The sequence below is a fragment of the Crassostrea angulata genome, unplaced genomic scaffold (genome assembly GCF_025612915.1).
Source record: "Crassostrea angulata isolate pt1a10 unplaced genomic scaffold, ASM2561291v2 HiC_scaffold_165, whole genome shotgun sequence".
Taxonomy (NCBI): domain Eukaryota; kingdom Metazoa; phylum Mollusca; class Bivalvia; order Ostreida; family Ostreidae; genus Magallana; species Magallana angulata.
The window spans coordinates 107,303-131,707 of NW_026441718.1; the positions used below are offsets into that span (position 1 = coordinate 107,303).

The 24,405-nt window shown below is 33.7% G+C and overlaps 1 protein-coding gene across 1 annotated transcript in view; it reads left to right on the plus strand.

The window, feature by feature from the left end:
* Nucleotides 1-21,524, plus strand: part of LOC128169639 (synaptogenesis protein syg-2-like) — a 49,101-nt gene extending 27,577 nt beyond the window's left edge. The window contains exon 2 of the mRNA XM_052835751.1: nt 21,220-21,524. Coding sequence (XP_052691711.1) covers nt 21,220-21,524 — 305 coding nt within the window. The remainder of the gene's footprint in view (nt 1-21,219) is intronic.
* The last annotated feature ends 2,881 nt before the right edge of the window (nt 21,525-24,405 follow it).

Genomic DNA, 24,405 nt, shown 5'->3' on the forward strand with positions numbered 1-24,405 from the left:
GGAATCAAGTCTAGTGAGATCGTCCGACATTGATAAATTGCATTGTGGGTCGAAATTTACTGACTCCGAAAAATTCTGTGGGATCAATGTGCAAGAAATCCATTGTGACGTCACTCGAAGGAACTCTGTTAGTCTTACGTAATGGAATTATTTTATTTACAATGCATTATGTCCATAGTCTTTTATCTTGTTCTCGTGAGAGTGTGAAATGGGAAACCATATTTATAGGGAATAACTGGGACAATTAAAACAAGGCATTACTGGTCCGATTTACTGACGCCAAAAAAATCCGTTGAATGAATGTGCAACTAGTCCGAATTTTCTATTCACATACGCCTTGCCGGTAGAGCTCGCTTCGCGCCGGCGCTGCGCGCCGGCGAGCTGCGCTCGCTATTATTCTATTTTTTCTTACCGATTTTGTGCAGACGATTTCTCGGAGATGGCTGGGTCGATTTCGCTCAAATTTTCAATATAAACGTGTTTTTATCTAAAGCTGATACATTTTTTTTCATTTTTGAAAAAACACTTCCGGTCAGAAGTTATCGTCCGTTTACGATTTTAAAAAGTCAATTTTGTCGGTCGGGTTTCTCAAAAACGAGTAAAGATATAGGGCTGAAATTTTCAGAGATGATAGATGTAGCGTTTTTCTGGTGAACCTCGGTCATGAGAATGTCCGCCGTTACTTCCGGTCGTCACAGGAAGGAAATTTGAAAAATTGAATTTTTCGACTTTTTTATTTTTTAATATTATTCTTTGAGTTTTTTACACTTTATAGTGACCTTTCCACTGATTCAGAATATGTAATTAGTTTTAAAATCGATCAAGGCATTCTCGAGAAATTAAGCGTCAAAGTTCTGAAGCGGAGTCCGAGTAGCTCAGTCGTTATAGTTGTGGACATGGCCCAGGCGACCCGGGTTCAAGCCTCGAGTGCCGCAAATTTTTTTTCTCTTTTTTTCGCTTAGATCTACGATTTTATCTTTGAATTGATAAGTTTAATCTTATCTATTCAAAAATTGGACGGAAGACCCACTCGTTGCTCGCAACGAGATCGAATCTAGTTTTATTTTATTTTTCTCACAAATATTTTGTTATAACATAAAAAAAAGATATTTACAAGATGTTTTGTTTGACATCAAGAACAGGGGCTGACCTTTCAAATTAGGGGCCTAAAACCCTTGAAAGTTGTCACTTTATAACTCAAAAGATGTTTTCATTGCTGTCGCTGCAGAGGTTATTTATTAAGATCTTATTAATGTCGTAACAATAATGTCTCGTTTAAGTATTGCGTAATATGAATGAAAAAGCTAGACTTGTTACCACGTATTTGTTTCTATTTGGCAATAGACGAGATATTTGTGCGCATAAAGTGTAACAGCTTAATACTGAGAGTGTTTTCCCAGTGAAACACATTAGTGATATAAGAACTGCTTCTGTGTAATGCATTTGAGTTGCATTTAAAATCTAGCTGGATTCCGAGTTGTTTATGTAAACAATTATACATATCCAATCACTTGACTGCTGCCGAGGAAAAAGATCGTGGCTGGACTAGCTAGCGGTCTGCTGTTATATATAATACACAAGATTTGCGTCTTTCTGTAATGCATACATGGGTTTATTTATTTAGCTGCAACACACAAAAAATTGTAACAATGTATTAAAGAGAATAAAACAAAAAAAAATTAAGCCTTTAAGGGACATGGTCACGATTTGGGGCAATTACTTTTTCCCGATTTTAATATAAATAATGCTTTAGGAGGGCATTTTCAATAAGCAACTGAAATTTGAGTGTCATTTGCTGAGTTATAAGCAAGTTACAGAGCTAGAAATGCTTTGCTATGTAAACAAAGCGTTTGTTTATATTTTGAATATTGAAGGGACAATTCCAGTTTTGGGTCCACAATGAATGTATTTAACGTTAAAAACTTTTTATTCATGCCTAAAATATATAAAAGGAGACAAATCAGCTGAAAAAGGATTTTAGCTCACCTGAGCTGAAAGCTCAAGTGAGCTATTCTGATCACATTTTGTCTGTCGTCCGTCTGTCTATCTGTCCGGCTGTCCGTCTGTCTGAAAACTTTTCACATTTTCAACATCTTCTCAAGAACCACTGGGCCAATTTCAACCAAACTTGGCACAAAGCATCCTTAGCCTAAGGGGATTCATAGTTGTGAAAATTAAGGACCACGCCCTTTTACAAGGGGAGATAATTCGGAATTTATGAACATTTTCGAGAAATTTTCAAAAATCTTTTTCTCATAAACCATAAGACCAGGAAAGCTGAAACTTGTGTGAAAGCATTCTCAGATAGTGTAGATACTAAATTATGAAAATCATGACCCCCAGGGGTAGGGTTGGGCCAAAATGGGGGGTCGAATTTTAACATATGAATATATATAGTACACTTTAAAAATCTTCTTCTCAGAAACTAATCGGCCAGGAAAGCTGACACTTGTGTGAAAGCATCATCAGGTAGTGTAGATTCAAAATTGTGAAAATCATGATCCCCGGGGGTGGGGTGGGGCCACAATTGGGGGGGGGTCGAAGTTTTACAAAGGAATATATAGAGTAAAATTTTAAAAATCTTCTCAGAAACTAATTTGCCAGGAAAGCTGAAACTTGTGTGGAAGCATCCTCAGGTAGTGTAGATTCAAAGTTGTGAAAACCATGACCCCCGGGGATAGGGTGGGGCCACAATGGGAGTCGAAGTTTTACATAGGTATATATAGTGTAAATCTTTAAAAATCTTCTTCTCAGAAACTAATCAGCCAGGACAGCTGAAATTTGTGTGGAGGTATCCTCAGGTAGTGTAGATTCAAAGTTGTGAAAATCATGATCCCTGGGGGTAGGGTGAGGCCACATTGGGGGGGGGGGTGTTTAAGTTTTACATAGGAATATATAGAGCAAATCTTTAAGAATCTTCTTCTCAGAAACTAATCAGCAAGATGATTCTTTGTAATTGTTTTAATACTTAACATGTGATATGACTATAAAATTGAAGCAGGCAGCTATTTTTTCATTAGAATCTTTTTGTATTACTGTATTGAGTTATTGCCCTTGATTTATTGATTCTTGATTGTTTTAATTAATGCATCCCCTGTTATCCAATTATTGTGATGATTATTTTTATACAATAATTAATATTCAAGTTATATAAGTTGGTCTGCATTAGTATTTTTGGGTTAGGAAGGATAAGTTTGTTTATTTTTGATTTCCAATTTTTAGATACTATGAATTATTTTAGGCCGGCACATATATAGGGACAGTGTTTACTGAGTTACATTGAGCGACTGTTTGGGTATAAACTTAAACAGGGTGGGATAGATTGAGTATGTGGACATCACTGCTCTATTTAATATCGTGTTTTCTAACCTATGATACAGAGTATGCGGTCATCCTTGCCCTGTATCGCATTAATACAATAGTGCGGTCATCCTTACTTGTAATGGTGGTGGTTGCGGCGGAGCACTAGTGTGTGGTCATCACTACTGGTGTTCTGGCCTTTCTAGCGCAGTGTGCGGCAATCCCTGCTTGCGTTAACGTTGGTACCTGTTGAGTTGTGTAGGTGTGCGGTCATCCCTGCCTGCGTAACGTTGAGTCCCTATATATGTGCAGGAGCGGTGATTTAACTCTGCTCTTGTAAATATTGGCAGCAATCAGGGCTATCCAAGTCTATCTCCGGAAGACTCCGGCCCGCGGGGATCACAGGCAGTGACCCCCTTGCACGTTACAAAATCATCCTGTTAGAACATAAGAATATCCAGGGGAGAAAATGGATTTTATTTATACAGGATCTGCATGTATTATTGAACGTTGTCCAGATTGTTTGTATTATGACTCCATTAAGCTGACTTTATCATACCTATTGCTCCTCAGGTGAACGATGTGGCCCATGGGCCTCTTGTTTACTGTTATTTTGGCACATTGGTAAAGAAAAACAGGGCACTAGCCTTGTTTACATAACAAATAATTGTGGGCCCTGTATCTTGCTTATAACTTCACGAATGACTCTCAAAGTCAACATATTAACTAGAAATGCATTTCTTAAGAATTGTAAATACTGTAAATACTACAAAACAGAAAATTAGAATTTGACCAAAATCGTCACCATGCCCCTTTAACCTACGAAGTTATGTTGTTTTAAGGTGGTATGGGACATCTGTCTAAAATAATGTGGAGTAAAGTACATTATAAATAGAGCACTTTCACCGGTTTTGAATTTTTAAATTTTACAATATTAAACCAAAAAATAAATTTTGAAAACATTTGAAGAAGTAAAAAATTTAAAAGCCCCAGCGGGATTCGAACTCATGACTTACAGATTCGTAGTTAACCCTCTAACCATGCGTTAAGCTGTAATGCAACATTATTAGGAAAGAAACTACTTATATAATTGCACTTCATTTTATAGTGGCGTCGAGCGAAGCTCGATAGCCATCTGGGGATCGTACGACACCGGAGGTTTTCAATAAATCCGCGCAAATGAGTGCGAAGTTTTCTTATGTATTTAAAGAATAAAAGATAACAACTTCCATTTAGAGTAGAACTATATGCAAATACATGTACAACAAGTTGGCAGATAACAAATAGTTGCTGTGTTTGATAATGTTCATATTTTGTTGTAAACAATATGTCTGGGTTTCGGCGGATGAAAACACTTGCACCGAGACACATGCGATAGTTAGGCCTACATACTCATTTTGTGTATGAAATATATCTGACTGCAAAACAGATTATTTTGTATCCATATAGAATGTTGACGATGCACAAATATTTGATGTTTTAGAAACAAAACTTCCTGCAGAGAGCGATAAGTATATCTACAACCAAAAGTAACTTTTAACCAACTACTTTCACTTTTAATTTGTGAATGTAAACCACGTGTATGGGTGCTTTCTTATATCTACCGCTAATCTGTTCGTTCCATGTCATTTGGACCCAGCGATTTTAAAGGGACTTGTACACGATTTAAGATGAACATTTTATCTTATAATTTTTATGCACAGAATGGTTTACATGTGCATTTCGAATGATTTACCAAAATTTGAATGATAGAAGTCAAGTTACAAGTGAGACAAAGCTGTAAGAACTCATTGTAATGTAAACAAATCTCGAGTTTTATCATTGTTTATAAATAATGTAAAGTATGGAATTACCATTTATTTGACATCTAGATTGATCAGAGGCAAACAAGATAAACTGATTCAGTGTGTTCATAAATAATATTATCAACAAAAGAAATCACCATTTAATTGAAACTTGAAGCAATACAACACATTTATAAACAATAACAAGGATATGAAAGACCGATCTTTATTCAAAGCGAAGAAAACCTCGAAAATGTAGAAAAGGGGGGGGGTTGCATTTTTAAAAATCTTCTTCTAAAGAACTGCTGAGTCAAATTCAACGCAATTTAGGATAAATAATCCTTATCGAAAGGAAAATATAAATTGCAAAAATTAAGGGCTAATCTTTTTCGGAATTTTAGTTATTACGAAAACAATAATTTGAAGGGCTGGGCTTTGATCAGTTTATAACTTCGGGTTCGGTATTCCATATCTCAGAAACCTCTTTGAAGCGGCCATTTTGAACGTATGAAAATGGGTTAATCTGACAAAGATGAATTTGGTTGTTGGGGAACAGTTTGTGTGCGAAAGGAATATTTGAACCATGCAAGATACATTAATGCCGATTTTGTGAAGTAAATTGAGATTACATATTCCAATGCGTTGACATTTTCACCTTTCACTGTGGTTTTAGCTTGTTTTGATTTTCGTTTCGTTTTCATGAATAACGGTTTGTAAATTACGGGAACTTTCGCCGGTATTTTGTAATTTTTACGTATCAATCAAATATAGACATCGGTAAATAAGACAGCTGACTGTTACTTGCGGAAAATAAGATACATTAACAGGTACGGTACATTAACAACTAAAATACAAATTTTAATGGTAATACGGTATGGTTTTTGCGTAAAGGTTGATTACTGCAATGTGTTTTAAGCTAGTTGTCAGTATTTTCTCTAGTCTATTCAGTCTAAACGGAGATTATTTTTGCTGATGGAAATACTAAGTGTGTGTACATGTAGCAGAGACATAAATAATTGTTAGCTCGCCTAAGGTGACATATACAGAGAAATATCTTTAAAAATATATTTTTCAAAAATAAATTGGCCAGAAAAGCTGTAACTTGTGTGGAAGCATCCTCAAGTAATGTAGATTCCAAACCATGATCACCGGGGGTACAATGGGGCCCCAATGGGGGATCAAATTTTTAGATACAAATGTATGGAGAAAAATCATTAACAATTTTCTTCATAAAAACCAGTTAGCTAGAAAAGCTGTAACTTGTGTGGAAGCATCTTCAGGTAGTGTAGATTCAATTTTTATAAAATCATGATCCCTTGGGGTAAGAGGGGGGCCACAATTGGGGGTCGAAAGTTTTAGATAGGAACACACATAGATAAATCTTCACAACAAAAACCAGAGGGCCAGAAAAGCTGTAACTTGTTTGGAAGCATCCTCAGGTAGTGTAGATTCAAATTTGTTCAAACCATGATCCCGGGGTAGGGTGCGGCCCCAGTTGGTGAGTCGAATTTTACATAGGAATACATAGCGAAAAATCTTTTAAAAGTTTTATTGTTAAAAACCAATTGACCAGAAAAGCTGTAAATTGTTCTGAAGCATCTTCAGGTAGTGTTGATTCTTTCTAGTTTGTTCAAACCACGATTTCAGGGGGAAGGGTGGGGCCACCATGAGGGGTCAAATTAGGTTGGTGCTTGTAATTCGGTACGATCTCTACGTAATGGTTGATTAATGCAACATGTTCTATTAAGATGCTCAGCAAGTTTAATCGAAACGGAGATTATTCTCGCTGCTAGAAAAATATAACTAAAATATATATATATAATGAAAACAAATTGAGTTTTTTCTTTGTTTTAGTTCAGTTTTCTCTTGTTTCAATTGTTTACAAATTCGTATAATTTTACTAACCTGAGAGTCAAGATTCGAGTTATAAGCAAGATACAGAGCTTTGCGCACAATGCTACTATATGTTTGTACACAAAGCTGAGGTCATACTTTAGTTTGTTTATATTTTCAATGCAGCTATGCTGAATAGGAAAAACCAAGCTTAAAATGTTATAAACTCATGTGAACAAAAAACACGACTCAAACCAAGCTATGTTTTTGGCTTATAATTCTACGATTGACGCTAAAATTTTGGGTGATCAATAGAAATGTCTTGCTAAAAGAATGATATGCTGTTACTACTTTCTAGTACCCCTTCTTCAACGAGGAATTGCATAAAATCTACACACATTTTTGATAGTTTTTAGAACACAAGTAACTGAAAACGACGCCTTTAAACAGTTTCCATAGTCCTGACACATTATTTTTATGAGGATAAAAACATTATCGGTTTCTTTAAAAATTATTGCAACGGAAAATCATCTTTGTTTGTATAAATTTGTTGGTTTTAATAAAGATGAAAATAATGGATGGGCCTTGGTACAGAGCAACATGTCTTCCAATACATTAATTTGAATTATAGCTCTTTAACATAGGTAACAGCATTTTTCAGTTAAGTTTATTCTACAATCAAGTGAGTAAGGATATGAAACATCAAACGAAATGAATTAAGCCTGGTAAATGACAATCGTTTATAATGGAGAAGGCCAATTAAATTTTTCAATGTTTTTAATTTAAGGAATTGAGCGCATTCATTCTGGTGCATTGAGGTACACTTTTCTTCCTTCACATATAAGATTTTGAAAAATACAATAACTAGTAAGTAGTGGAGGGAGACAATGTACCTTTATGCTCTCATGTATTTAAATCTTTTTATAAAGTGATGAGGGGGGGGGGGCTAAAATAAAGGGAACTGGAAGTTAACCGTGAACAAGCTGCACATTTAGTTATTTATATTGCATATGATCTTATTTTTGGTAAAAATGGTATTATATAAAGGTAAATATGTCAAAGATTAAGTATATACAAAAATAAGTGAAAATTTGGATATTCACTTTTGGTAAATTTACCGAGGGGCCACATGGCACAATATCCTTTGAACTCCCATATAAAGCCAGTGTTGCTCAGGGGAGGGATGTGGCCCATTGGGCCTCTTGTTTTCCTTTTTAGCTCACCTGAGCTGAAGCTCAAGTGAGCTATTCTGATCACATTTTGTCTGTCGTCCTTCTGTCCGTCCGTCTATCTGTCCATATGTCTGTCCGTCTGTAAACTTTTTACATTTTGAACTCCTTCTTTAAAACCGCTTGGCCAATTTCAACCAAATTTAGCTAGCACAAATCATCCTTATGGGAAGGCAAATATAAATTGCAGAAATGAGAGGCCGATCTTTATTTAAAACGGAGAAAACCTCAAAATTGTAGAAAAAGGGGGGTTCATTTTTAAAAATCTTCTTCTTAAGAACTACTGAGTCAAATTCAACGTAGTGTAGCATAAATCATCGTTATGGGAAGGAAAATATAAATTACAAAAATTAAGGGCTAATTCTGTTTCAAATTAAAGTAATTTACGAAATAAATAATAAGACAGAGAGAATGGGGGTAAATCAGTTTAATTTCGGGCTCGATATTTCATATATCGAAAACCAGTTTATGTTAGAAGCAGCCATCTTGAAGTTGAACGGAGATGAATTTGGTTGTTGTGCAACAGTTTACGTGCGAAGGGAATATTTGAAACATCCAAAATATATTTGTGCCGTTTATGTGAAGTAAATTGAGGTTAAATATTTCAATGCGTTGACATTTTCATTTGTGACGGTGGTTTTAGCTTGCTTTGATTTTCGTTTAGCATGTTAGAGAGGAACCGTCGTCTTTATTTTCGATATTTTTTTTAAATTTTTACGTGTAGACCGGTTAATCACACAGCTGCACTAACAACATATTGTAGAATACTATTCATTATGTTGGTACATGTAATTCGGTACGATCTCTACGTAATGGCTGATTAATGCACCATGTTTTATTAGGGCCCCGCAAGGATTTGCGCGTGCCCTATAGTAATCACTCTGTCCGTCCTTCTGTCTGTCCGTCTGTCACTCTTCCGTCCACTTTCGTGTTTTTTTCTAATAACTTTTTTATGGTTGCCCAATCAAGTTCAAATTTGGTATGGTAGTTCAGTAGGCAGAAATACATATTTTGATGCTAAGTTTGGTTCTCTATGGCTTCTGGTTTGGAGCTGGGGTGGTAGGGTGGATTCCTAACTATGCATAAGAATGAATTGGCAAAGAGATAACTGCTGAGAATGAATGGGCAAAGAGAGATAACTGCTGAGAATGTTACCATTGTATACATGGAAGGCTGTGCAATATTTGTCCTTTGGGATTAATTAACCTTCCACACTATTTTATTTTTTAATTATTTATTTTATTTTTTTCTGCCTTAATGCTGTTAATTTTAACAGGTAATGCGAAAATAACCCCATTCTGTCATTTCTGAAAAAAAGCTTATTGTAAATTTAGATGAAAAGGATGAGAGAGCAGAACAATTAATCCCCTGGAATTATTTATCTTGCCTGCTGCAGAAAATTTAGAGGCTTATTTCTATCTGTCATATCGAGATTAATGAACACCTTTGTCTGCACTGATGTTTGTTTTGAAGCAAATTAAACTCTCATTCCATGAGCTGCACCCTAATATTTTTACCCCTCAGTTTAAAGGTAGGTATTTGATAAAGAATATATTTTATTCTAGTCCAAATACTTATATTCTGTAAAATAAAAAAAAAATATATGAATTACAATAAATTTAATTTTTTTTTATTAGATATTAGTTTTTTTCCTTTTTTTTCTTTTTTAATGGATGTTTTGGTGTTGTTGTTTTTGGTTGCTATGTTTATATTAAAGGAAACTTAAGAATAGTACCTGAAAATGTTCCTTTCGTAAGCCCTGATTAAACTTTATCTGTTATATGTATTACTGTACACATGTGTCTGCAAGTGATGTTTGTTTGAAGTTGAGGCAAAGCCTAGTTATCATTGCATTGGTATCAATTCTTTGTTTTTTTAACAAATTTTATTTCATCCCATGTTAACCTCCTTTATCCCATGGATATGACTCATTGGATATTCTTTATATTCTTCTCTATATTAATTGTCATAGCGGGGCCCTTCCTGACTGGTCAGTTTTCTAGTTACCTATGTCTCGTATCAATGGGAATCATTTAAAAGCAAAATTTGACATATTGCTTCCTTGTGTCATGCCACATTAAATAAATTGTAAGATTTTCATCCCCGTCATCCTCTCTGAAAATGACCCACCCCGATCTATTTTTTTTTTGTCTCGGTATACCCAAAATTCAAAATATTTAATGGCTGCTTAAAGGCCGTGGCCCAGGTATAAATAGCAGCCAATCACAAAATGAATGGGAAATTCAATTTTCTCTGCAGCGTTCAGTTCAGAGAGATAATTATTGAAATTTGTTAAAAACCTAAAATTGAAATAATCACATTGCTTTTAGATCCACATAAAAATCTTTATGAGTCCACAATAAAGATGCATAATGTCCCATCCGTAGTCAATAATGCGAGTTAATTCATATGCAATACTTCCTATTTTATTAATACCGATGATGATGATGTTTGATCTCTCCCAAAAATTTCTGTGTCAAAATTTAAATCAAGCTAGCTAATTGTCTGTCCTTCCATTGGTGTGAGCTACTTTACTTTGCACATTCCGCTAGCCATCATAGTTTTGTATGTTATGCACGAACAACACAAGCAATGCTGACATTCTTCAATCTTCATTCTCCCGAACCTGACTTATCACAAAGTCATCAAAATGTGGGTCACTGTCCTAGAACTTTGTAATAAACCCGTTCTTGGTTTTATCAACAGGAACTTCATTAAAATCCCAACTCAGTGTCAAAAGCTAATGAAATGTTTCTCCATGACTTTTAGTTACTTCCAAAGCTAAAATATACATTTCTCCCAGCTTATTTTGATGTTCTGCCATTTCCCTCCTTTTTCACTCTGGTTCATATAGTTCCCACCACAGGATGATTAATATGGGGTAAATAAGGAGTATTTGAATATATGTTTGCTTGTAAAAGCAAATGAAAGTTTTATAAACGTTGTATTTGAGTTCTCAACAACCAGCTGTTAATTAGTGTTCATATTTTCTTCTCACATCCTAATACCGATCTACTGGGGTTTTATATTCAGTTGAATGAAAGATATCCTTAGAGAACCTCTGATTATTCTTTGTAAGCTTTATCATTTTGGTGGGCTAAATGTTACTTGGATCAAGTTTCATGCTTGAAATCATTATTGTTTCAGGGATGCCAAATTGAAATTTTATCATCTTTACACATATATGTTACAACATAGGTAAAATTAAAACCTTTATCAAAATCCCTCTATATAAAAATTTATACAGCCCCTCTTAATAGATTGGGTTTTCCCCAGTGTATAAACACAGTGGACTTCGCATGCAATGTTTACTCTTATCAGCATCACCGACAGTGATGGAGGTAGCCCCGCCTTTTTGCCCTTATAGGCTTAATTGTCTACCAGGTGGCAGAAAATCTAGGTCGACCCCGGCCTTTAAAATGTGTATTTTGCTTGATTCCAGTCATGTTTGGTATCATAAGGATGCATTTTACATCTGAGAATCTAACTATGATAGTGTAATCTTATCATTATGGAGGCTTGATTTGGAATTAAAAATTAAAATTGCCCATTAAAAGAGAATGTATAATAAACATTCTGTCTTTTTATATGTTTAATGGAGAGAGAGAGAGAGAGAGAGAGAGAGAGAGAGGGGGGGGGGTTGGGGGTTATGTATTTTTCATATAAATTTGCATTAATTTATGAATGCTTTACATTATTACTGGTAACTTATTTGAAATCCATCCAACATACTGACAAAAATACACATATTTTCAAAAGATGCTGTCATTTCTCTGCAACTTCAAGCGGTTGACAATTAAAACAATTAAGACAAAGTTCATGAGTCATTCCAATTCTTTCTAAAATATGTGTAAAATTGGTAAAGAGTGTATGTAAAATTGGTAGAGAGTGTATTTTTATTTTAGAAATTAACAATTTAATTGAAATTATTCTAAACTAATCACATATGTTGACGGAACAACACTTACATATACAAGTTGAATCATATGTCATTCCTCTGCAATTTTAAACAAACATCAAGCAACCACAACTCCCTGTAAAATCAATCAAAAATACATTTTTTATACCCCCGCAAACGAAGTTTAGGGGGGTATATTGGTTTCACCCTGTCCGTCTGTCTGTCCGTCCGTCTGTCCGTCTGTCTGTCTGTCCGTCTGTCCGTCTGTCTGTAGACGCAACTTTGTCCCCCCTATAGAATTTTATATTACTGCATGGAACAGTTTGAAAATTTGTACATATGTTGAACACCATCTGAAGATGTGCACCTGCAATTTTTTTTTAAGATCAGACAAGATTTAATGATTTTATGACAGTTTTCATTTTCCTTATTCTATATATTGTACACTAATGTTGAAAAGTAAGGGAGGTAATCCTTACAGATTTTATTAATTAATTAATAGAAAACACTCTAAAATATATTTATATAAATACATCCAGATGGAGTTTTTTGTCTTTATGTCTTAATTAATAAAAAAAAAATATTTTTTATAAGTATTCTATCAACTGACAATGCAAAGTTTTTGTTTGTCAATGATAAATTCTTAGGAGCTAATGAGAACATCAAAGACAAGTGTGGCTGAATTCATTTGTCCCAAGGGAGCCATTATCTGAGCAATGGTTCAGATGGAGCATGTGTTTAGGGGAAATTGATAATCTGTAAAATGGGTGATGGTTTTGGGGCTATTTTAAAACTGTTTCATGTAAACCAAAAGGTCTATCATTATAAGGAAATAAATAATATAATTATTAATAAAGAAGTTAAACTATTTTTAGAGGTTGTTTAAATTTATTTGTCAAGTAATTTGATGAAGTGACCCTATTGGGCATTAATTTAAATGAAATTCAAAATTACTGATATGATTGAAGTGTTTTGGCAATTTTAAAATTGTTTGTAATATTAAATTTTCTTTTTTACATATTTTTTACATAGTATGGTAATTATGGTAATGTTTTGGGAGTTTATTAAATTTGACAAGCTCATCAAAGAAAATCATAGTCCTATGGGATCAATTTTCTGATTTGGAGTTCAATTGTGCCATAGGAGAAAGTGAGGAAAATTTGAAACAACTAATTGCATCTGTCAAGACTCTTATTAGAAAGATATTGAAAGTTTTATCAACAGAAGAGCATTGCTTGGCTACCGGTATTTCTATTCACTGCAAAGGGAGGGGTTATTGTCATTTTGTTGGTTTTTCTTTAAATCAATTAAATTAAAAAAATATATCATCAAATACATACATTTGTAAAGGAATTACTGTTATAGATATGTATTTACAGTGAAATTCTGACAATTTTGATTTTAATTTTTCTTTGTTAACTATTTTTTTTTTTTTTACATTTCTAGAATTTTTTTTTTGTATGTGTTCCAAACCTTAATTATTATTCAATTCAATTATTTGTCCCATTTGAAATTAGCCTAGCGGGGGTATTAGTCCCATTAGGACAGTTCTAGTTTTATCCGTTTATGAAGCAATATGGATGTTTTACATTAAATATTTTTGGCATATATCAGACATATTTATAAAATATCACCTACCATTACAAGTTGCTGTAAGTCCTCTGCAAACTCATGCAGACTACAACCAACTGAGCAGACAACATGTTTGGTTTCCACTTCCTGATAGTTTAATTGAACCTCCGCCGCAGAAGAGTTCCATAAAGGGGGGTAATATTACATATTCAGAATCAAAGTTTGGTTACTTTGCTTTTAATGTTATTTCTTTTATACACATTGACTACCGTTTTTCAATGATAAATCTTATAAACCAATGTAAGAATTTCTTATCTAATATAGAATCAAAACAAATTCAGGTTGCTTTTTAGAGAAATTAATTTTTAAAAATACTTTAAATTTTACAATGAAAAATGTTAAAAAAGCAATTTGGGAAATAATACTTTGACATTCTGATTTCCAAATAAATGCAAAATTTAGTGTTATCTTTTTTTTTTCAAATGTAACAAAATTTTATGTTGATATGCATTGTTATTTTTTGTTGATATTTTAGTGTTTTTGTCTATTTTTGGTTGTTGCCATGGAAACAATGACCATGTGGCCAAAAATACCACATTTCTAAAATACCGCTTACCTATATTAATCAACATAACAATAGCAAGGAAAAATAATTTTTCACACTTTCCACTTATAATATGGACAAAGCTCAATGATTACTGACATTGTCTCTTAACAGTTAAGTGTATATAGAGTTTAAAAAAAAAATAGGAACTGGTTTGTGTACTCATATTAGTGTTAAAAAATTGTAAAAAAAAATAAAAAATAGAGCAGTTGTTATTTACGGCGGAGTGGAAGGGCCAGATGAAAAAATAAAAAATTCTTATTTGTTCGGACAAAAAGTTATTTGTTCGGACGAATTAGGATTTGTTCGGACGAATAAGTTATTTGTTCGGACGAATTAGGATTTGTTCGGACGAATTAGGAATTGTTCGGACGAATAAGTTATTTGTTCGGACAAATTAGGATTTGTTCGGACAAATTAGATATTTGTTCGGACAAATAAGTTATTTGTTCGGACGAATTACGATTTGTTCGGACGAATTAGATATTTGTTTGGACCAATTAGGATTTGTTCGGACGAATTATGATTTGTTCGGACAAATAAGTTATTTGTTCGGACGATTTAGGATTTGTTCGGACGAATTATGATTTGTTCGGACGAATTAGATATTTGTTCGGACAAATAAGTTATTTGTTCGGACAAATAACTTATTTGTTCGGACAAAGAAGTTATTTGTTCGGACGAATTAGGATTTGTTCGGACGAATTAGGATTTGTTCGGACGAATTAGGATTTGTTCGGACGAATAAGTTATTAATAGTGGTACATGTATGGAAAGAACGAGAGAGAGAGAGAGAGAGAGAGATGTCATAATCATAGATACATAAATGTGAAAAGTCTAATCAGTTTACATGATCATGCGCGGATCCAGAAAAGTTTACCGGGGTAGTGGTGGTGGTGGTGGGGGGGGGGGGGGGTCTGATAGATAGTTTTGTTTGCGGTGTGGGGGTGCATGGCCCCCCGACTACCCCGGCTCTAGATCCGCGTATAGATGTATGCCAACTGTAGGCAGCGCAGGTTTTTTCTTAACTAACTATAAGTTTTATTTCGTGCAATGCCAGAAGAAATGATTCCACTAGTCATAATTATATGATTCCGCAGGTGGATTTCGATTGTCGATGTTTATATTGAAAATGTAGTCATTCTCCTGTTTACTTGGGACACTGTACATACGAAAACACTGGACATACGAAATTATCTTTCGCCATAACTTTATACATATACATGTATACGATCAAAGTTAACTGATATACTTCGTGGAATTGTAATAATCGCACAGTTACTTAAGTGACTTATAAAACAAACTAATTTTTACTTATACTTTATAATATAAAGTCAGCAAAATATCCCAACATCCTAACTATAATGCAAAAAAGTAATAAAAATAGAATTTAATGATTAAAATACTTATTGTCCGTCAAAAAGACCTCTGATGACGTATTTGCATGTTAAAATTATCATATGTCTTTGTAAAGTTTTCCTATGTTTGGAATCTGAGGAGCGCAAATAAAAACATTATCAATAATCATAACTGATTGAATAATCATAACTGATTGAATCAAGTTATGGGGAAAATTAAAATAATTAGACGATTTAAGGTGAAATAAAAGCTTACAAAACAATTGACAATTTTATACAATATTTTCAAAAGGTTGTATCTCATTTTTCTTAACTATTATTGAAAAATATTGTTTATGAATCATACTATCGTAAACATCTGACGCCTATTTTCATCGGTCGAATGCGGCATCCAGGCTATTTATAGATAAAAACTGCATATGATGACGACTAACTTTGATTTTGTATCGACGATTTTTGATGCTATGTCTGATTATAAAAATGAAATAGATTCAAAGTTGACTAATGAGACAACCATTAAGGTTAACATTAGTTTTAGACTATCGAAAACCCATGGCACCATGATAATATAATTCCAATCCTTTAGATAGATAGAGTTTGAAAATTGAGCTTGACAGCACAATATGTCAGATAGTATACATGTCAGATAGTATACATGTAACACCTATGTCTATATTATTAGCAATTTATCATTTGAAGGAAAGGGGTGGCTTGACCCCCCCCCCCTTTCATCTACATCATTACCAGAGCAGATACATGTATTCTAAATATATATGTTGTCTTTATATTATAAAGTATAAGTAAAAACTAGTTTGTTTTATAAGTCACTTAAGTAATTGTGCGATTATTACAATTCAACGAAGCATATCAGTTAACTTTGATCGTATACATGTATATGTATATGTATAAAGTTAAGGCAAAAGATAATTTCGTATATCCAGTGTCCCAAGTAAACAGGAGAATGACTACATTTTCAATATAAACATCGACAATCGAAATCCACCTGCGGAATCATATAATTATGACTAGTGGAATCATTTCTTCTGGCATTGCGCGAAATAAAACTTATAGTTAGTTAAGAAAAAACCTGCGCTGCCTACAGTTGGCATACATCTATACGCGGATCAAGAGCCGGGGTGGTCGGGGGGCCTTGCACCCCCACCCCGCAAACAAAACTATCTATCAGACCCCCCCCCCACCACCACCACTACCCCGGTAAATTTTTCTGGATCCGCGCATGATCATGTAAACTGATTAGACTTCACATTTATGTATCCATGATTATGACATCTCTCTCTCTCTCTCTCTCTCTCTCGTTCTCTTTCATACATGTACCACTATTAATAACTTATTCGTCCGAACAAATCCTAATTCGTCCGAACAAATCCTAATTCGTCCGAACAAATAAGTTATTTGTCCGAACAAATAAGTTATTTGTCCGAACAAATATCTAATTCGTCCGAACAAATCATAATTCGTCCGAACAAATCCTAAATCGTCCGAACAAATAACTTATTTGTCCGAACAAATCCTAATTCGTCCGAACAAATCCTAATTCGTCCGAACAAATATCTAATTTGTCCGAACAAATCGTAATTCGTCCGAACAAATATCTAATTCGTCCGAACAAATAACTTTTTCGTCCGAACAAATCGTAATTCGTCCGAACAAATCGTAATTCGTCCGAACAAATAGCTTATTCGTCCGAACAAATCGTAATTCGTCCGAACAAATAACTTATTTGTCCGAACAAATCAGAATTTTTTATTTTTTCATCTGGCCCTTCCACGCCGCCGTAGTTATTGATAAAAAATGAACGGTTAAATAGATAGAATCCATTATTTTCTATTACAGAAAAATACTTGAGTTATGATTTTCCTCTTTGATAGGATGGGGATATCTTTTGTGATCCTGCTCACGGTACCTCTAGTTAGTTTGAAAATAACCTAAAATGTTCAGTGTATATTACAGAACGAAATTTTCATCATACAGTAATTAATACAGTAACATATTTTTCCCCATATGTTACATAATCATGGACTTTAAGGGGTTAAAAGACCAACTATTTATTTTTTAAGGCGTCGAGCTAATGCTCGGCAGCCTTCTAGCGATCGTCTGGATTAGCAATCGTCCAAAAATACATGCTCTGCACCGCCTTTTAAATGCGCACAAGAAATAAGTTACTTGAAGTATTAAACCTCTAACAAGATTTTTATTCCATTTATTCAACTAAATTGTGTACAAAAAATCCATCTTTGTTTCCCTGGTTATTGACAACTCTTACCCAAGTATAAATTTGCCTAATCAGGAATGGCGGACGAATACAATAAGGTGTAAACATTTACTAAATATTATTTTAGTGTATCGCTTACAATTTAATTGGAGACCGCGCCCGATAGAAATAAATTTTGATATGTAAATTCATTTGTTATCGGGCACAGCCTCCAAAATGAATGTAAGCGATAAACGTATCTAGTGATTTTTTGCAATAAATAAACACGATAATGTAGTCGGTTTGGTCGAGCATTTTAAATAGCACGTGTTGTGGATTTGTTTGTAAACAACCATTCCATAGGTAAGCTTGTTTCAATCGGGAATTGGAATAAATAAACGTATGTTTTATTATTATAATTAGGGGCCCACTGTAAATGTATTCAAATTATGAACCTTGAAAATCGTTCAAAAACTGTTTAAATCAGAAAGAAAATATAATTTATTTTTGAACTTTGAAATTTCTTTGATTTTTGTAACCGTGATGAGTTATTGTATTATAAACGCATCACAACATAATTGATAAGGACATATACTGATTCTGTTTTTAAAACACGCAAAACATAATTCATTTACTTTTTTAAGGCGTCGAGCTAATGCTCGGCAGCCTTCTAGCGATCGTCTGGATTGGCAATCGTCCAAAAATTCATGCACTGCACCGCCTTTTAAATGCGCACAAAAAATAAGTTCCTTAAAGTATCAAACGTATTACAAGATTTTTATTCCACTTATTCAACTACATTGTGTACAAAAAATCCAACTTTGCCTCCCTGGTTATTGATAACTATTTGCATAATATTCAAGAATGGCGGATGAATACAAAAGGTGTAAACATTCACTAAATATTATTTTAGTTTATCGATTACATTTTAACTGGAGACCGTGCCCGATAGAAATAAAATTTGATATGTAAATTTATTTGTTATCGGGCATGGCCTCCAAAATGAATGTAAGCGATAAACGTATATAGTGATTTTGTTGCAATAAATAAACACGATAATGCAGTCGGTTTGGTCGAGCAATATACAGCACGTGTTGTGGATTTGTTTGTAAACAACCATACCATAGGTAATTTTGTTTCAAACGGGAATTGAAATAAATAAAAGTATGTTTTATTATTATAATTAGAGACACACTGTAATCGATGTATTCACCTTGAAAAATGTTTAAAGCAGAAAGAAAATATAATTTTTTTTAACTTTGAAATTTCTTTGATTTTTGTAACTATGATGAGTTATTGTATTATAAACGCATCACAACCTATTATATATGGAAATATAGTAATTTTTGTTTTTAAAGAACGCAAAACATAATTCATTTACTTTTTTTATTCTAATATGTATTATTTGATATACGACTATTAGTACAAAAATTCAAATTATTGATATCATTTTATCAATCTATATAAAACAAAATGTCAGCTCGACGACTTTGTGGCCGTTCCGGCCTTTGATTTTCTTATATGTATTATTTGATATACGACTATTAGTGCAAAAATTCAAATTATTGATATCATTTTATAAATCTTATAAATAAAAATTATAAAGACAAAATGCCAGGTCGACGCCTTTGTGGCCGATTTGGCCTTTGATTTTATTTTTTGAAAAGCTGAAAAGAAGAAACAGAGACAACGGATAGATTAGACAACCTTTCAAACCTTTATCTCAAAAATTGAAACTCAAAATAGTGCTCAATGAATAACATAAGAATATGCTGAGAAAAAATTGATTTTGTGAAAGATTTATTGCTATTAGTTTGTCAAAATATTTTGTATTTGATAATAAAAGCTGCTTTTAATGAGGCTATTGTTGAGCAGGTGAGTGATGTGTTCCTTTTTAGCTCACATGAGCTGAAAGCTCAAGTGAGCTTTTCTGATCACATTTTGTCTGTCGTCTGTCTGTCTGTCCGTCCGGTTGTCCGTCCGTCTGTAAACTTCGAACTACTGGGCCAATTTCAACCAAACTTGGCACAAATCACCCTTAGGCAAAATGGGATTCAAAGTTTTAAAAATTAAGGGCCATACCCTTATCCAAGGGAGATAATTAGAAATTAAAGAAAATTTTCAGAAATTTTCAAAAATCTTCTTCTCAAAAACCATAAAGCCAGGAAAGCTGAAACTTGTGTGGAATCATCATCAGGTAGTTTAGATTTAAAGTTGTGAAAATCATGACCCCCCGGGGATAGGGTGTGGCCACAATGGGGGGTCAAAGATTGACATAGGAATATATAGAGTAAATCTTTAAAAATCTTCTTCTCAAAAACTAATCAGCCAGGAAAGCTGAAACTTGTGTGGAAGCATCCTCAGGTAGTGTAGATTCAAAGTTGTGAAAATTATGATCCCAGGTGGTAGGGTGGGGCCACAATGGGGGGTCGAAGTTTAACATAGTAATATGTAGAGTAAATCTCAAAAATCTTTTTCTCAGAAACTAATCAGCCAGGAAAGCTGAAACTTGCGTGGAAGCACCCTCAGGTAGTGTAGATTCAAATTTGTGAAAATTATGACCCCTGGTGGTAGGGTGGGGCCACAATGGGGGCTCGAAGTTTTACATAGGAATATATAGAGTAAATCTTTAAAAATCTTCTTCTCAGAAACTAATCCGCCAGAAAAGCTGAAACTTGTGTGGAAGCATCCCCAGGTAGTGTATATTTAAAGTTGTGAAAATCATGACCCCCGGGGTAGGGTGGGGCTACAATGGGGGGTCAAAGTTTTACTAAGGAATATATAGAATAAAACTTAAAATTTTTCTTCTCAGAAACTAATCAGCCAGGAAAGCTGAAACTTGTGTGGAAATATCCCCAGGTAGTGTAGATTCTAAGTTGTGAAAATTTGGTAGGGTGGGGCCATATTGTGGGAGGGGGGGGGGGGTTAAAGTTTTCATAGGAATATATAGGGTAGATCTTTAAAAATCTTCTTCTCAGAAACTAACCAGCCAGTTGATTCTTTATGATTGTTAAGACTTTGGCCACAGGACAATTCTTTGGCCTCACAAGAAGGTATAGAGTTTGATGTAGCTTTATATCCCATATATAAATAATTGTTAAGGATCATTTTGAGAACTGCAATACTCAACGTGTGATATGACTATAAAATCGTCCTGTTAGAAAAGAGACAAATGATTATAAACATAAGAATATTCAGGGGGAAAATGGATTTTATTTATACAGGATCTACATGTATTATTGTCCAGATAGTTTGTATTACGACTCCATTAAGCTGATTTTATCATACCTATTGTTCCTCAGGTGAGCGATATGGTCCATGGGCCTCTTGTTTATATGCTGGCCTCATAGAGAGATTCTTGTCTCAATGATTGCAGTGTATTTGCTATGAAACACAATATTATTTTTTTTCCATTTTTCTTAATTTTAGATCCACCCCCTGCTATCCCTCCCCGTATAACTTCTTCTCCTTCAGGATTTCAGTACGATAATGGGACTAATGTTACATTAACCTGCCAACAGTCTGGTGGAAATCCTGTTTCAACATTGTCATGGAACTGCAAAAATACAGAAATGTCTAGCAAAAATATGAGCAATTCTACTGAAGCAATATCTGTGTTGGAATTAACAATAGACGTGTCTTTTAATGAACAGGAGTGTACCTGCACAGCCAATCATACACTTTTTTCAAAGCCATTAAGTGCCAAGAAGTTACTTACTGTGTTTCGTAAGTAGTTTGTTTGTTTCTATGAAGTGTAGACAAAATAATTGAGTTGGTAATAGTGAATATATATGACGTCATAATGAACTCTGAAAAGTGCAACATTTACTTGATGTTATATGACGTCACAATAATCTTTTGAAATGTATGTACTTATGTATCTATGGTGATAGTTCTAAACTTCTGAAGATTATAATGAAACCAATAGAGTTTTGAATCGGCATTCTGTTATTTTTTTTATTATTTATTACTTGTGTAGATTAACTTTACTCATTTTATATATATATATATATATATATATATATATATATATATATATATATATATATATATATATATATATATTTATATATATATATATATATATATAAATTGGCTGATATCTTTGATCAAGGGTTATTCGTATTTTGTTTTTTGTTATTTACTTTCACTCCAAAGTTTAGTTTCAATTGAATTATTCTTTTACACTGTATATATCAAAATTGTAACTTTCTTATTTTAAATTATTCTCGATTGTAAAAAAAATTCTCCTGAACAATATTATTAGATTAAAAAGGGAAATTATCATTATAATTTACTTAACAGTAACAAGAATTGCTTGTTCGTTGATTTTATATTGCAATTAGATTCATCAATGGAAAATACAGTTATATTACATGTTTTTGTAAAAAGTAACTTTGTACAATTAATAACAACATTTTTGATATTTTGCAGTTGCTGTTACCAGAGTTACCCTAAACAAAAGCCAGAATTCTGTAAACGTCAATGAGCGTATGAACCTTACCTGTGTATCTAGTTTTTGTAATCCAAAAGCCAGTGTCACTTGGTACCTAGGAGGAGTTGAGATAAATAGTAATACAATTGACTCTTTTACCAATGATAATAATGGCCTTCATCAAACCACCTCAATTCTACAGTACACTGGTGTGGCAGAGGACAATGCAAAACAAGTACATTGTAGAGCAAGCAATTTACACAACGAAATGGTGGAATCCTTAAACTATGAACTTAATGTCAGATGTAAGTTTTATTATTTCTAGTATCTTCAAAAGTGTATTTACACTATTTACTCGGATTGTTTTACTACTTATGTCTTAATTTTAAACTTGGATTTTTTTCTCTCTTACCGTCTCACATTTACAGAAGGAATGTAAAATAGTGATAGTGATACTGACATTACAAATAATCTGATTAAAGGCCGATTTATTAAATGACTCTAGAGTGTCTACAACTTTGATGAAAGTACAAATATTTCATTCTTTGAGTATACATTGTACCTGACTTATACTCTATCTATACTTGACTGAATCAAGTATATGCATTTTACTTAAAATTTAAGGGAAGTATAAATAAAGTATATTTTGAATATAAGTTATAGATGTTCATTTCATAAAGGAGTCTGACTCTACACCTGAAATTCGATAATAACACTATGCAATTTTAAACTCTTGCTTTCGGTCATTTTAAATCAAGTTTACTACTATATTAACCAAAATAGCAAAATGCATTAGTTATAAATTCAGTTTTTCCTTATTCTGTACTACCCAGTTTCAAGAATGGATTTGACTTGTTTCTGTTTTAATTTTATAAAAAACCACAATATTAGCGCCTTTTTCAGTATAAATATTTGTCTTTCAAAATACTAAGAAAAGGCTTGGAGAGATGTAAAGTAGTGTTGAAAAAATATAGAAAAGAACGACTCTCCCGAAAGCCTTTTTTAAAGGCCGAGGTTTTTAACCGGTCGGTTTACCTCAGGTAAGTTCAGGTGGGGGTGGACCCTATATTGAAAGAGGTGTGAAGCCACGAGAGAAACATGCTGGCTTGCATTTTGTGTATACATGTCTATAACATGGGGTATTGAAGTGCTCTCAACAGAGTTTTTCCGATGATCTAAAAGAATATCGTATTTATATGTACTTCAAAACAAATTGTCTTTTCTTGAAATGAATATAAATGCATGAATAACCGCGTGCGACATGGGCTAAATCTTTCGTTTGTTGATTGATCAAGTTTCTGACGAGATTTGCTGAGAAAATATGGTGATGTTTTGTGCATTATACGAACATCCCACCGTACTCAAATACTAATGCAACATTGCAACATGCGCTTGTAAAACTTTTCCGATCAGCCTTTAATATTTCTTTAATTATAGTTCTTATAGATGGCGATTTATCGTCACGGTATGCATCAAAAGACAAAAGTTAATTGCGCCTTCGTCGCGAGCGCTAGACATAGTATACACAGGACGAGTAAACGAACGTCAATCATTTTCTAACGTCCAAACTGGGGCCTCAATTTAATTTAATTGATTGACAGGGGTACACTGACCATGTAAATTTGAAGGCGGTGCTTATTTTCTCAGTCTTTTAGGTGAATTCAAAGGCAACGGGATTAGGTCTACTTTAACGGAAGACCTTATTGTTATTAGTTCTTTTCGACTTTTCGTCGAAAATACCTATTGTTTCTCTTCTCCTTTATTATTATGGTTTTCCTTTTCCATCAAAAAGCTTTATTGTTTTCGGTCGATTTTTTATTTCCCTAATATAAAGGTCACACGATTTCTCAAGTTTTTTAGCTCACCTGAACCGAAGGTTCAAGTGAGCTTTTCTGATCACCCGTTGTCCGTCGTCCGTCCGTCCGTCCATCTGTCCGTCCGTCTGTAAACTTTTCACATTTTTGACTTCTTCTCAAAAACCTATGGGCAAAATTTAATTAAACTTAGTACAAAGCATCCTTATGAAAAGGGGATTCTAAATTGTTAAAATAAAGGGTACAACCCTTTTTAAAGGGGAGATAATTACGAAACAGTGAAAATAGGGTGCATGTCTTTAAAAATCTTCTTCTCAAGAACCACTGCACCAGAAATGTCAATATTTACACAAAAGCTTGTATATA